General features: G+C 42.8%; 1 protein-coding gene across 1 annotated transcript in view; it reads right to left on the bottom strand.

Annotated features, from left to right (window-relative positions):
* MMP20 (matrix metallopeptidase 20) overlaps nt 1–12623 on the bottom strand; it is a 43806-nt gene that overhangs the window by 16695 nt on the left and 14488 nt on the right. Inside the window, exons 4-7 of the mRNA XM_069469016.1 lie at nt 12390–12515; nt 11419–11580; nt 9510–9651; nt 101–237 (exon numbers count right to left, since the gene is read on the bottom strand). Of these exons, the coding sequence (XP_069325117.1) occupies nt 101–237; nt 9510–9651; nt 11419–11580; nt 12390–12515 (567 nt within the window). The remainder of the gene's footprint in view (nt 1–100; nt 238–9509; nt 9652–11418; nt 11581–12389; nt 12516–12623) is intronic.

The following is a 12623-nucleotide window of genomic DNA, read 5'->3' as shown; positions in this document are numbered from 1 at the left end:
GCTCCAGGATCGCAGAGCAAACGCTGTCAGTGCTAGACATTCCAAAGAGATGGGGCCCTGCGCCCCTGCCATTTCTTTCTTTGCGGGACCTGTACGGTACCTTTGAAGAAGTAAGCGGTGCCCCTCTCAGCCACTTCATAAGCTGCATCCACGTTGGACATGAGCTGGGGGAAGGAGCTGGTGATAGTGCTGGGCCGGATCCCGGACGGCAGGTGAACCTGCCGTCGCCAGAAAATCCTGTCGGGCGTTCCAAAAGACATCAAGATCAAGGGTTGGTTTAGGTCTTAAATTGCACTTGGACTGAAATGAACTCAGAGGCTCTTGCTAAATGGCCCTTGTCCTTGCCTTGTTTCTAAGGAAAACATAGTTTTTTGACTTTGGTAAACAATGTCCTCTCTCTTTTCATTGTCTGAGCATCTCTGTGATCTCTTTTCTTTTGTTTAAGAGTGTTCAAGACATAGAAGGATACAGAGGTAGCATCAATGATTTACATGTTTAAGCTGAGCACCCTCCTGTTCTAAATACCACCTGATACAAATTTCTCTTTCCTATTCTGATCTTTTAAAAATTAAAATCTCACAAAGATAAATGTGATCCAGATGGTGAACATTATGAATAGTACATAAATGAACTAAGAGTTTGTGGTTGGGAGATGTTAATTAGTCTCTGTAAAAATAGCAAAAACATTAATAACCATAAATTATGGCATTGCTTACATCATTGTCTCCTAGAAGTGTTTGCAGTTTTGAGCCTGATGGCTAATTAACAGAAAATCCAGGACACACATATTAATTTAAGGCTTAGCAGCTCATCCATCCACTTGTCCAATATTATTTTCATAAAATTGTGGCAGTATACACATGAGGGTACTGGGTTGATCAGTGTAAATATGGTCTATTTTGCATTTTGGAGATGAAAATCATTTTTATAAAACATGAATAGTTTAATTGGCTCCTTAGAAGCCCAGAATCAAGGTATAAGATAATTTGTGGATGAGGAAACTGCAATAAAGTTTTGACATTTAACTTTCCTAGTAAATTAGGAACCCCCAAAATCTTATGTTGAGTTTTCTCATCCGTTGATTTAACAAATATTTATAGAGCACCTATCACTAGGCACTGTCGACATCAAGGATGAAACACTGAACAAGACCCAGGCCTTGCCCTCAAGATGTTTAGAACCGAGTAGTAGCGACTGGTAAGTAATGAGGCGATTATAATGCAGAGTGAGCAGTGCTATGAAGAGTTAAGTTCAGGATGCTCCGAGAGCACTCAGGGGGATACTCCCCCGAATTTAGGAGTTTAATGAAGTTGCCCCAGATGAGGCCATTTAAACGGATAATAAAATCTGAAAGCGATATGCTGAGAAGGGAGAAATATTTCTTCATGTTTCCTAAGAGGCATCATGATCCAGAAGGAAAAGCACATTGTGTTTCAGAAGATAAAGACTAGAGTTCCAACTCCACTGCTGACCAGCCTTTCCATGCCTCAGTTTTATCATCTCTAAATGGGAATAATAATTTCCTGGTCAATCTCCTGAGATCATTATAAGGATCAAATGAGATAATGCATTTGAAAGTGTATTATAAACTGTAAAGTGCCATATGAATAGCTACTGTCTGTTTAAAAAATTGTTATCTGCCTAGGTCTTAATTATCCACTAATTGGGAATCCACCATAGACATTCACAGGCCCAAAACATAGCAGCCTTATCTAGATTAACAGATGAAAAACAGACCTGGAAACACTGTCAGACTAAGGGTCACCTGGTCGTGGGCAGGGAGAGCCCGGATTAGACTCCAGCTGTCTCGATTTTCATCACACGCCCTGTCGCATCTACTGCTCATTCTCAGTCTTGTGATCTGTGGTTTTTCTTTGTTTATGACTTAACCCTTTGTCCAATGAGACCTGGACTTTTCTGAAGGCAAGAGGGACAGCCTCCCTCTTTTCTTTTGTCTCCACCACCTCACGGTGAACAGAAGAGTTCAGCAACTATTTTTTGGATTAACCGGGAACCTGGGGAGGAATCTGAAAAGCAAGTGTCTTCCAATTAATTCGATTCCATACATAGTTCTGAAAGGCTGGCTCTGTTCAAGCCACTGTGCTAAGACACGAGGTGTGCGTTTCAGGGAATTGTAACGGTGGGGATGAGGCCGTGGGGAGAGAGGCATTCAGAAGGACTCGCCAGCAGGATTGGAACACTATTTTGGTGAGAACAATGGAAAAGGAGAGTCAAAGAAGGTAGCAGCCTCATGATCCATGATCAGCAGTGGAAAATGTTGCTGAGCTCACCAGACTGAAGACTGAAGAAAAGGGGCTGACTGGCCAGGATAACGAAGGAGGATAGCGGCAGGGTAGCAGCGAGGAAGGAAGCCAGGTCACAGTTAAAAGAGCAAATGCTGGGGGAAATGAAAGGGGTAGATACAAATCATTTGTTTGAGAATCTTGTTAATAACAAAGGAAGTTGGTGGAAGCAGCAGGGTCCAAAGACGATTTCAAAGATGGAAAATGTTCATGTCTGAAGACACGAAGAGGAGCCAGTGGGGAAAAAGAAATGCAAAATGGTGTAGGAAGGAGGACAACAAGGCCAGTGATCACTAGCATGTTTGGAATCGGGATTTCCCAGGATTGCAGATGAGGAGGAGTCTTCCTCCTGCGCTTTCTCCTGGGCTGTGTCTATTCTGGCTGTGAGGTTGCTTCACTGAAAGTCTACAAATGGCGCTGTGTTTATTCATACTGGTCTCTGTAATCCAGTGAGAATTCAGACAGAGAGGCAGAAGGTGCTCTAAGCTCCCTGACTCATTGTCACTTCTGGAGTGAGGACGGGCCCCTTTACATCTTCCCAGGTTATGACCTATGAACACAGGTCCCCGTAGGCTCCTAAGATGGGTTGAAACACTCTCAATTTAAGAACACTGTGCACAGCTTTGACTATTTTTAATCCACACCACTGTCTACGCGTGGGTTTTTAATTTTATGAGCTGTGTTTTTCTTGGGTTCAGTGAGGTGGATGATGCATGGCTGATTCCGTGGCATCTGAAGCATTCAGAGCTAAGCACCATGGTTAATGATCCTCGCGGAATGAACAGCTTCTCAGCCAGGACGTGATGGTTTGTACTTCAGAGTTCCCAGGGAAACAAATTTGGGAGGAAACTTAGCTACATCGGTAAACTCTTAAGTTTAAATTTTACATACCCTCAATTAGTACATTTTTAGAGTGAAAACATGTCTTTTTAAAGTATTTGCAAATAATTATAAGAGTAGTCCAGGGTTTATAAAAAACCTTCATATGCATTATCTCAGTTGATCCTTTGAAGTATTTGTGCAGATATCCTTATTATTCTCACTCTTATTTGAGAGAAGAAAATTGAGTCTCAGAAAAATTAGATGACTCACACGAGGTCACATACCCAGTGATAAAACAAGGTTTTAAGCATTACTTGTTTCTTTCACTGCACCACATTGCCTGATCTCAGGGTAGTGGGCAGCAAGGAAACCGAGAGCATCAAAAAGATAAAAAGAAGAAAGAAACTATTCCCCAAAGTAGCGAACAGGATGACAGAGAAGAGCAGAATCTGGGAGTGTGAGGCTGAAGAGGGCCGTCCTTCGCTGAATTGCCTTGACGGTCCAGCAGCAGGAGGTGAAGGCATCTCCTGAAACTGAGAGGCTGACAGGGTCTGCTCAGGTGGTGCGGAGTGAAGATGGTTGGGTGTAAAAAAAGAAGGACAAAGAGTCAACAACATGAATCAAGTCCCTCAGTGTGCCAGGCACCATACACACAAGGATAAAAAGATGAGTAATATTAATCCATGATCCTGCCTGCAGGGAGTTTGAGGGACTGGCGGAGAGCTGCCAGAGGCCAGGGGAAGGCTATCAGTGACCTAATCTCAAATTTGATCGGCTATTACTCTTTAGTAAAAGGGAATGAAACTTTCAGAGAGTATGAAAATCGCTGATCAAAGAAGTTCTGCTCAACCCTCTGGCACCCATTCATTTAGCCAACAAATATTTACTGACCTTGACTATGTGCCAGGCATAGCATTAGCTACTGTACATGAAGATAAATATGCGGCTGAATATCTAATCTAAAATATCAATAAGCTCCATTGTTCTGCCCTCTTTATTAAAGAGCAGATTATAGGCTGTAGATATGATTTGTTTCTCTATTTTCATTACCCAGTTCCAATACATCCTGCAGCTGTTCTTTCCCAGCAGGCTTGTAGTTATTTTTTCTTTTTTGCTTATATTTTAAATTCATTTACAGATGTATAAGGAGGTTACTTGCTATAACTTTTTTGTGAATTTGACTTCATTTATTACTGTAATCTATAGCTCTAAGGATGTAAATCCTCTGAGTATGTTGTTTTCTTATCCACCAGACATAATTTTTCTTCATTCATTTACTGAAAATTTTCATGATTACAGATTCCTTTTGAAATTTATGATAATTTACATAAATGATGGATAGTGTTTATTTCTGTCTTGCATGTACATTGTATACATTGTAATATGTCAGAACAGTGTTTAAAGCAGGGTTTCTTAACCTTGACACCACTGATATTTTGAGCCAGGTAAGTCTTGTGTTGAGGTGTCCTGTGCACTGTGGCATGGTTAGTGGTAACCCTGCTCTACCCATTAGATGCCAGTGGCACTGCCCACCCCCAGTTGTGACAACCAAAATTGTCACCAGATATTGCCAAATATCCCCCGGTGCACAAAATCACACTTGATTTAGAACGGCCACTCTCCTTCAATGTAGTCCTCGAAATGCCCACCATACCCTTAATCAAGGCTATTTAGGAAGGAATTTTATGATTCTATCGCCTGAGAAAATTCCAAAAGTACACTTCCAGTTTGCCTACACACACACTACACTTTACTGCTTCTCATAATGAGTCATTCAGGATATCAGTGTTCCGAAACTTCAAATAAAATGCAGCGTTTAACTTTGTCTAGGGTTGCTTGTTAATTTTTAAAATGAAAGAAAATGACCAAGGAGAATCCAGCTGGAAGTCAGTGACCCCTCGGCAGAGGCGTAATCCAGACAGAGCCCGGTGTCGGGAGCCGGTGTCTGCTCCTCCGCACTCTGAGCCGTGGGGAGAAACACACAAAACATGTTTGGGAAACCTACGACAGTCTAAGAACATCCTCCTCTTTGTGGCTGGTTACCCCACGTGCAGGCAGAGGGCCTGGGAGCACAGGAACAGCTCAGAAGTGCTTTTCCCATTAACTCAAATGTGTAATAGTCAAAAGGCAAAGGTTCATTCAAGTTAAAATTCAGTGCTTTTCTTGGTAATTCCATTTCATAGCCAGAGGCTTTCTACATTAACAATAGGATAGACTCTGGACTGGGGCTCAGAAGGTCTGGGGTTCAAGGGAGAGTCTGCCAGGCTGAGAGACCTGGGACCAGTTTCCTTATCTCTGAAATGAAGTATTTGGACATGATCAACCTTTATGCTTGCTCCATTTGTAAATTCTATTATTCTACTAAGGGCTATAGCTGATTGTGATCATCTTGCTTTTATTCTTAAAATTATATTGGGTAAAACCCAAAATAATCTGACAGATGCAAATATAATTTTGGTATAGCTACAATTCCAGTCATTTCTTTCTTCTCTTCCCTAAGTGACAGGAATTCTGAGGTAGCCTTAATATTTTATCATCTATCATAAAGAGTAAATGTATATACATTAAAAATATATATGCCTTTCAACTCATTATGGCTAAAGTTTGTTTCTCTTCAAACAGACCATTTGAATGTACATTTACACATGACGGAGAACATCTAACAATCTCACGGTGACTTTAAAAGGTACCTCATTCCATCGTGCTTTGGAAACAAACCATGTGGTTATTATGCCCACGGCTTGAATGTCCCATCCACAGATAATTGTTGGCGACGGGGAATTCCAGGCTGGGGAGTGAGTGGGAGAGGACGGGCTGGGAGCTCTTTCACAATCAGTGGCTCCCTGGTTGCCATTGTAACTGTGGCTTGAAAGAATTCTTTGTTCTTTGTCCAGGCTTAGCAAGCACTTTGGGACTTTTGGCGGCAACCGCTGGGGGATCAGCACAATAGAGTCATGGCATTCTAGCTCTAAATGGCACCTCAGTACGGGAGGGCAGTTAGCACGGGCTCTGGAAGATGACGGTTTGGGTTTGGATCCCAGCTCCATCCCTCCCTAGCCATGTGCTCCTGCACAAGTTGCTTGTCCTTTCTACCTTGTCAAAAGAGAGTAATACTTCATACCTTACAAGGGTATTTGTAAGGATCGGATAACAAGGTGCCTGACATAGTGAGTACCGAACATATAAAGTCACTATTCTTATCAGATGACACCCTCACTTTACAAAGAAGGGAGCGAATGGCAAATCCAGAGCTAGAAGGAACCAATCCTGACTCCGTGCTCTCCTTATAGCTCGTCCTAGTTCTTTGGAATTACCTGTCCTATCCCCAATAGCTCCTCAGATCTGAAATGGGAGAAGCTGAGAAGGTGTCGGCTAAGCAGATGCACGTGAGCTGGCCATCTCTCCTTCCCGCAGACCTCCTCGCTAATGATTCATTTCCAGGTGTCTGTTGCAGCTACGCCTCCCACGCTGTTCTGTTACCACCCTCAATATTTATAGTCAAGGCTATGTTAAAAGATGTAACAACTTCACATAGTCATAAGTAATTGCTAAATACTCATGATTTGATAAACAGAGGGCTTCTTTTTGTTTGTTTTTGACTTAAGAGAACAACGACCATCGAATGAAATGGATAATATCTTTGACTTCCCTGGTTGCTTTTCCCCTACCACAACCACTGATGTTTACCAAAACAATAAGCTGCACTCTTCACGATGGCTAGCATCTTTATCCCTGAATTATATAGCTCTTAATATGTGCTATTTCAGTGTGCCGGCAGTGTAGACGTTGACAATGTCATCCTCAGGTGAAGCCTATGTTACCTACTGCTGTGCTCTAGGCTTCTCCCACCCTGCACCTTGCCCCCCCTTCCTGCCTGGGTCATTGCCTGCCGATTCCACTCGCTTTACTTTTTGGTAGTAATCAATAAAAATAACATCAATAATCAACAAGTCTTAAAAACTATAATATTATCAAGTAAAAATAAACAATAATAATAAAAAAGAACCAATCAGGTTCTCCAATGCCTCAAGTTGTTTCTAAGCCTTCATGCCATTGAATGTATTTTCTGATTCCCGTTCCTTAAAATAGTAACTGCCATTTTTTGACACTATGTCTCTGGCATGTTATTTTCCCCGGGTCACCTCATCAAGTAAGAGGCAGAATTAAAGCCCACTTAGCCCCATATGAAAACCTGGGTTCCCAAGCTCTGAAAAGTGAATGTCTTTGAAAAGTGAATGTCTACCCATTGTTGAAGGTTTGGTTCAAGCTGTTCCTAATTTTTAAAATTTAGAAGCAATCTAGATGTTTAAAAGTGTAGGATTGGTTAAATAAGTAATGATCTATCTATTTATTGGGATAAAATATATAAAAGATGAAAATTAAAATTCATTGGCATAGAAAAATGAAATATTTGTGAGTGAAAAATGTTCACGTATCAATGCAACTAGTAAAATTCCGTTTTTGTGGAAATCCTTGCCCCCTCCCGTATTCACAATATGTATTTCTCTATTCAGAGAAAAAGCCTGAAAGAATAAATAACAATATGGTTGATAATGTGAATACTCTGTGTTAGGAGCTGGATGTTTGTGCCCCCTTTAAATTCATATGTTGAACCCTAATCTCCAATGTGATGGTATTTGGAGATGGGGCCTTTGGAAGATAATTAGGTTTAAATGAGGCCACCCTTGAAGGTGGGGCCCTTATGATGGAATTAGTGGCCTTAGAGACTATCAGAGGTTCCATTAGAGACACCAGAAAGCTCTCTCTCTCTCTCTCTCTCCATGTGCATGAAGAGGTCATGTGGGCACACAGTGAGATGGTGGCCGCCTACACACCAGGAGAAGAGGCCCCAGACTGAAATCTACCTTGCAGGCACCTTGATCTTGGACTTCCAGCCTTCAAAACTATGAGAAATAAATTTCTGTTGTTTAAGCCACCCAGTTGGTGATCTTTTGTTATGACAGCCCAAGCAGATGAATATACTCTGGGTGGTGGGACTCTAGGTAAATTTTGCTTTCTAAAAAATATTTTTGTTACTTTTTCTCTGTTCTTTTTTTATTTTTATTTTTAAAATTATTTTTTTAGACACAGGGTCTCTGTTGCCCAGGCTGGAGTGCAGTGGTGCAGTCATAGCTCACTGCAGGCTCAAACTCCTGGGCTCAGGTGGTCCCCCCTGCCTCAGCCTCCTGAGTCACTGGGATTACAGGTGCGAGCCACCATGCCTGGCTCTCTCTGTTCTGATGAGCAAAAAGGATTCTAATAGTAACAGCTTAAAAATCTATTCTCCAAAGTACAAAATAAAAAAGGAACATCACATTTCTCAGACATCACCTCTTTAGGGAATCCTCTCTGGGCCTTCCCAAGTACTTATCCCCGTTTTACCTGACAGCCCTGCCTTTTAGAGCTCGTGCCACACTGTCTTGCAATGCTTTGTGAACACCCTTCTCCCTCGTGTAACTGTGAGGTATGCAAAGGCAGGGCTGGGAGCGGAGTTTCAATCCGTATTCACAACCTTAGACACTAGGACAGTGCTTGGCACCCAGTGTGGGTTCACTGAACACTTTGCCAATGAAGAAGAGAAAATATCACACACAAATATTCCTGAGCTGCCTCTGCTTATTCTGGTGAGATTGAATTTTGGCTCCAGCAAAGGGAGGCGTGTGGGTGAGTATTGCTATGTTTCTCTTTTACTCCATGGAAAGAAGTAGTTACAGTTACCAGCATCATGGACAGAGCAGCCTTGTTCCCTGAGAAGCCACTGGGAGAAAAGGGATCTGCCTTTGCTATGCTATCTGCCAGGTCAAAGGTCAGGAGGCCTGAAAAAGGAGTTTATGAAGAAGGCTGACCACGCACCTATCTATCTATCCATCTCATCGTCCATCCATCCTTCCAACTTGCTACCTGCTCATCCATGCAGCTAGCCAACTCTCATTCACCGGATGTTTATTGAGCATTTGCTGTGTGCTCTCACTAGGGAGACAGTGGTGAACCGTGTAAACCAAGCAGACACCAGATACATTTGGGCTGATGTCCTAGTTCAGCCACTTGACTGTCACCTTGGGAAAGCTGCTTGCTCTCTTTGAGCTGTTTTCTTCATCCGTATATTGGGAATTCTAATCTCTACAGTAAAAAGGGTTAGAAAAAAATTCTGTGCATATATGGAAAATGCTTAGCACAGCAGCAAGGCCATAGTAGGTGCTCCACAAACAGTAGGTTTGGCAGTTCTACACCTCCCCAAAGACCCCTGCCTCCCACCCTACTGCCACACAGGACAGCATTTCTGCATGACCTTCATACATGGCCACAACAAGGACCTCTAGAGCAAGGTGTGTCTGGAGGTGGAGCCGAGGCCTGACGAGAGCCGGCGACATGTCTTAGGCTTACCGGTCCTTGAAGAACAGGAGCTCCTTCCCCAGCATTGTCACAGCATCAAAGGATGTGCTGGAGTCACAGAGGCCGGGGGTGGGCGGCTTATGAGGGGGGCCATGGGGCATAGTGGGATTTCCCAGGAATGGTTTCCGAGGTCCTAGGATTCAAAGTGACTTGGTCAAAATGGTAACAGGAACTTGGAGTTCGTACACTTCCGTTCTAGAGACCCAGGCGAGCTTGCACATTTTCCCTCTGTATGTGATCATGAGCACGGCTGTTGAGGGCAGGTAGACCTGGGTTTGAATCCCGGCTTTGCTAGTTACTGAGCTGTGTGGTTTGAAGCCAATAATTTAACTTTTTCAAGCCTCAGCTTTCTTAATTGTGAAAAAGGAGTGCTAATAATAGTACCTATCTCAGAAGGTTGTTGTGAGAATTAAATAATGCCCATAAAGCACTTAGTAGAGTGCTTGGCACATAGTAAGTGTGCAAAAAATGGTCACCATTATTTTATTGTTATACATAATTTCTTTGATAACTATAGGTGTTTCAAATTAGAAATGTAATGTAAAGATTGCCATGAATTATTTCTTTGTAATTAAGTTGTTTTTTTTCCCAATAAGATTATACCTCTCCTGTGTGTTTTCCTATTATTTTTGTATACTCCTTGGCATCCTGCTCTGGACTTAAGCCTAGGCACGCAGGAAAGACGGAGTGAATTCTTGTGGAATTGGAGGACATGAAGATGTTTGCTATTTGAAGTTTCTTCTGGTGGATCCTCTTGTAAAACAGGTACCTGCTCTTTGAGAGAGCTGTCGGTGAGTTTTCATCTCCCAACCGGCATCTCTGAGGACTGCGCCAGGCACAGAAGAGTGAGGCTGCGCTGCCTGGACCATTGCCCTGGCAGGGCCCTGCTCCTTGATGAAGCCTTTTGTATGCAGAGGTGAGATTCAGGGAAGGAGCGAGACACAGGGAAGGAGAAAGGTTCAGGGCCTGATAAGGGTCGAGGTGGTTTAAGAGCAGGGATGGAGTAGGGGTTAGCAATGTGGGCAGGATCCAAGGTGGAGTGAGCCTTCTGGAGAAGATCAGAAACTGGAAATGGGTCAGATCAGAGATGTGATGAGGGTCAGGAGTGGCAAGGTGGTCTGGGGTTGATGACGTGTGTGCTCCCTGGCAACATAAACTGTGTTTTTACATTTCATTCAACTGTGTATTAATAGCCATGTTAGAACACATGCTTTGGCTCCTGGCCGAGTGACAGTGGCCATCAGAATGGCGGTGACCTTCCAGGCCACAATGGATTTGAATTGGATATAGGTTTTCTAATAATCTCTTATTACTTTTTGGAAGGATGTTAGCACTTGAGGTAATTGTGAATGTCTGAAGATACTATTGTCTTTGAGCCTCAGCTTCCTCAGCTCCCCAAGTGAGGCAACCTCTTCACACCCCACAGACTCATGCGAGACAACACATGCAAACATGTTTCGTAAACTGCAGACTGTGCATGGCTGAGTGGAGTTATTATCATCGTTGTTGCTATTTTTAGGGAGATAAGGTCACTGATCTGCAAATGGGCGAGCACCATGTAGGTGAATGATAAAATCTATCCATCCTCTCCCAGTGTGTAAACAGACAAGGGACTGGAATATGGCTATCCAGAAATATGTAATATGGCTATCCAGAAATATGTAATATGGCTAGCCATAGAAATATGGCTATCCAGAAAAGATGTAAAATTCAATCACACATCTTAGAGAAGAAAGCAATATTCATAACTGGCAAATAAGTTCTCTACAAGAAGGCATAGTTGGGGCTGTGGTTTCTAGTTTAGTCTTTACCTATGCAGGCAAAATGCACTTTCTTTAAGTTGGAGACCGAATGCCTGTCACTCTTGGGGTTAGTGGTCAAAGAAGTGTAATGGTCATACCATACAGTGCCTGGATGCCTTTCACATCATCGCTGGGGAGGTGGAACCTGTAGGGATTCTGGTACTTATAAGTTGGGTACATCAGTGCTGATGGGTCCGTGGAATGGGCCAGGCCCAGGGCATGGCCAAACTCATGAGCAGCAACGGTAAATAAATTGAAACCTAAACAATATGAGAGAGAAAAAGACAGCATCAGCATGGGTTTTTGTCTTCTCCATCATCTGTCTTTACAGGAGAATTTATGCCCAAATCACAATTAACGCGTCTCCTTTTCATAACTAGATTATGCAAAGGCCGGTAGGTTATTCTGGCACTTAGCTTTGCTGACTTTGGTCTAATCCTTTTCCCCTTGGCTAGAAGGGGGTTAGGGATCAGGGAGGATGGAAATATAAATCAATCTATTTTGCTCATTGTCAGTGGTGTTTGGTAGCTTGATTAAGTAGGGCCTCGGAGTGAATAATGGCAGTGATATTTGGCTTATAATACATAGATTTTGACTACAAGTGCCTTAATAGTTCCCTGGTATTACGGCCTCCTCCTTTTTATCCACACACATTTCACACTGAAGATTTCCAATGACCTTCATGATATTCTGGAACCTTTATACCCATCCCCACCACACCTCTCAGGAGAGTACTGATTCCCCGGATCATTTCTGAATGTAGCCTATTTCAAAGTACAAGCGAGAAACAACACGTACTATGAAGGAAAAGAGAGCTGTGTGTTGAGGAGGGGATTACTGGTTCTTGAGATCATATGCTATGAGACAGAGATCAGACACGTCTACAACACAACTGAGGGTGGAACTTTTCCCTTATGGTGTTCCCTTTTGGATTTTTGGCTTACTTGTTTTTCCTAGCCAGCCCCCCTAGTTAAAGGGTGGCTTGGGACGTTGAACCTCAAGGTTTCATGATGGAGGCCCAGAAGAAGGTACAATATTTTCCAGGTTATGGTGAATTGTGCATATATACCATTCGTTCCCATAGTCCACTTCTCAGCATTGTCGAAATGTGTATCTCCTCCCAGGCCTTCTCCAGGGGCAAATGCATGGGCTAGAGTCCCTCGAGGCCCATCGAATGGGTAGGAATCCCCGTGATCTAAACAAGTGGGGAGAAAGGCCAATAGGATTGAGTCCTAGTAATTTTGATGGGCACATAACGTTACAGAAAATAAGCAACATTTTGAATATCACTGACACTTAAATT

The sequence above is a fragment of the Eulemur rufifrons genome, chromosome 6 (assembly GCF_041146395.1).
Source record: "Eulemur rufifrons isolate Redbay chromosome 6, OSU_ERuf_1, whole genome shotgun sequence".
Taxonomy (NCBI): domain Eukaryota; kingdom Metazoa; phylum Chordata; class Mammalia; order Primates; family Lemuridae; genus Eulemur; species Eulemur rufifrons.
Note: the sequence above shows the minus strand (reverse complement) of the source record. Positions and strands in the feature narration are given on the sequence as shown.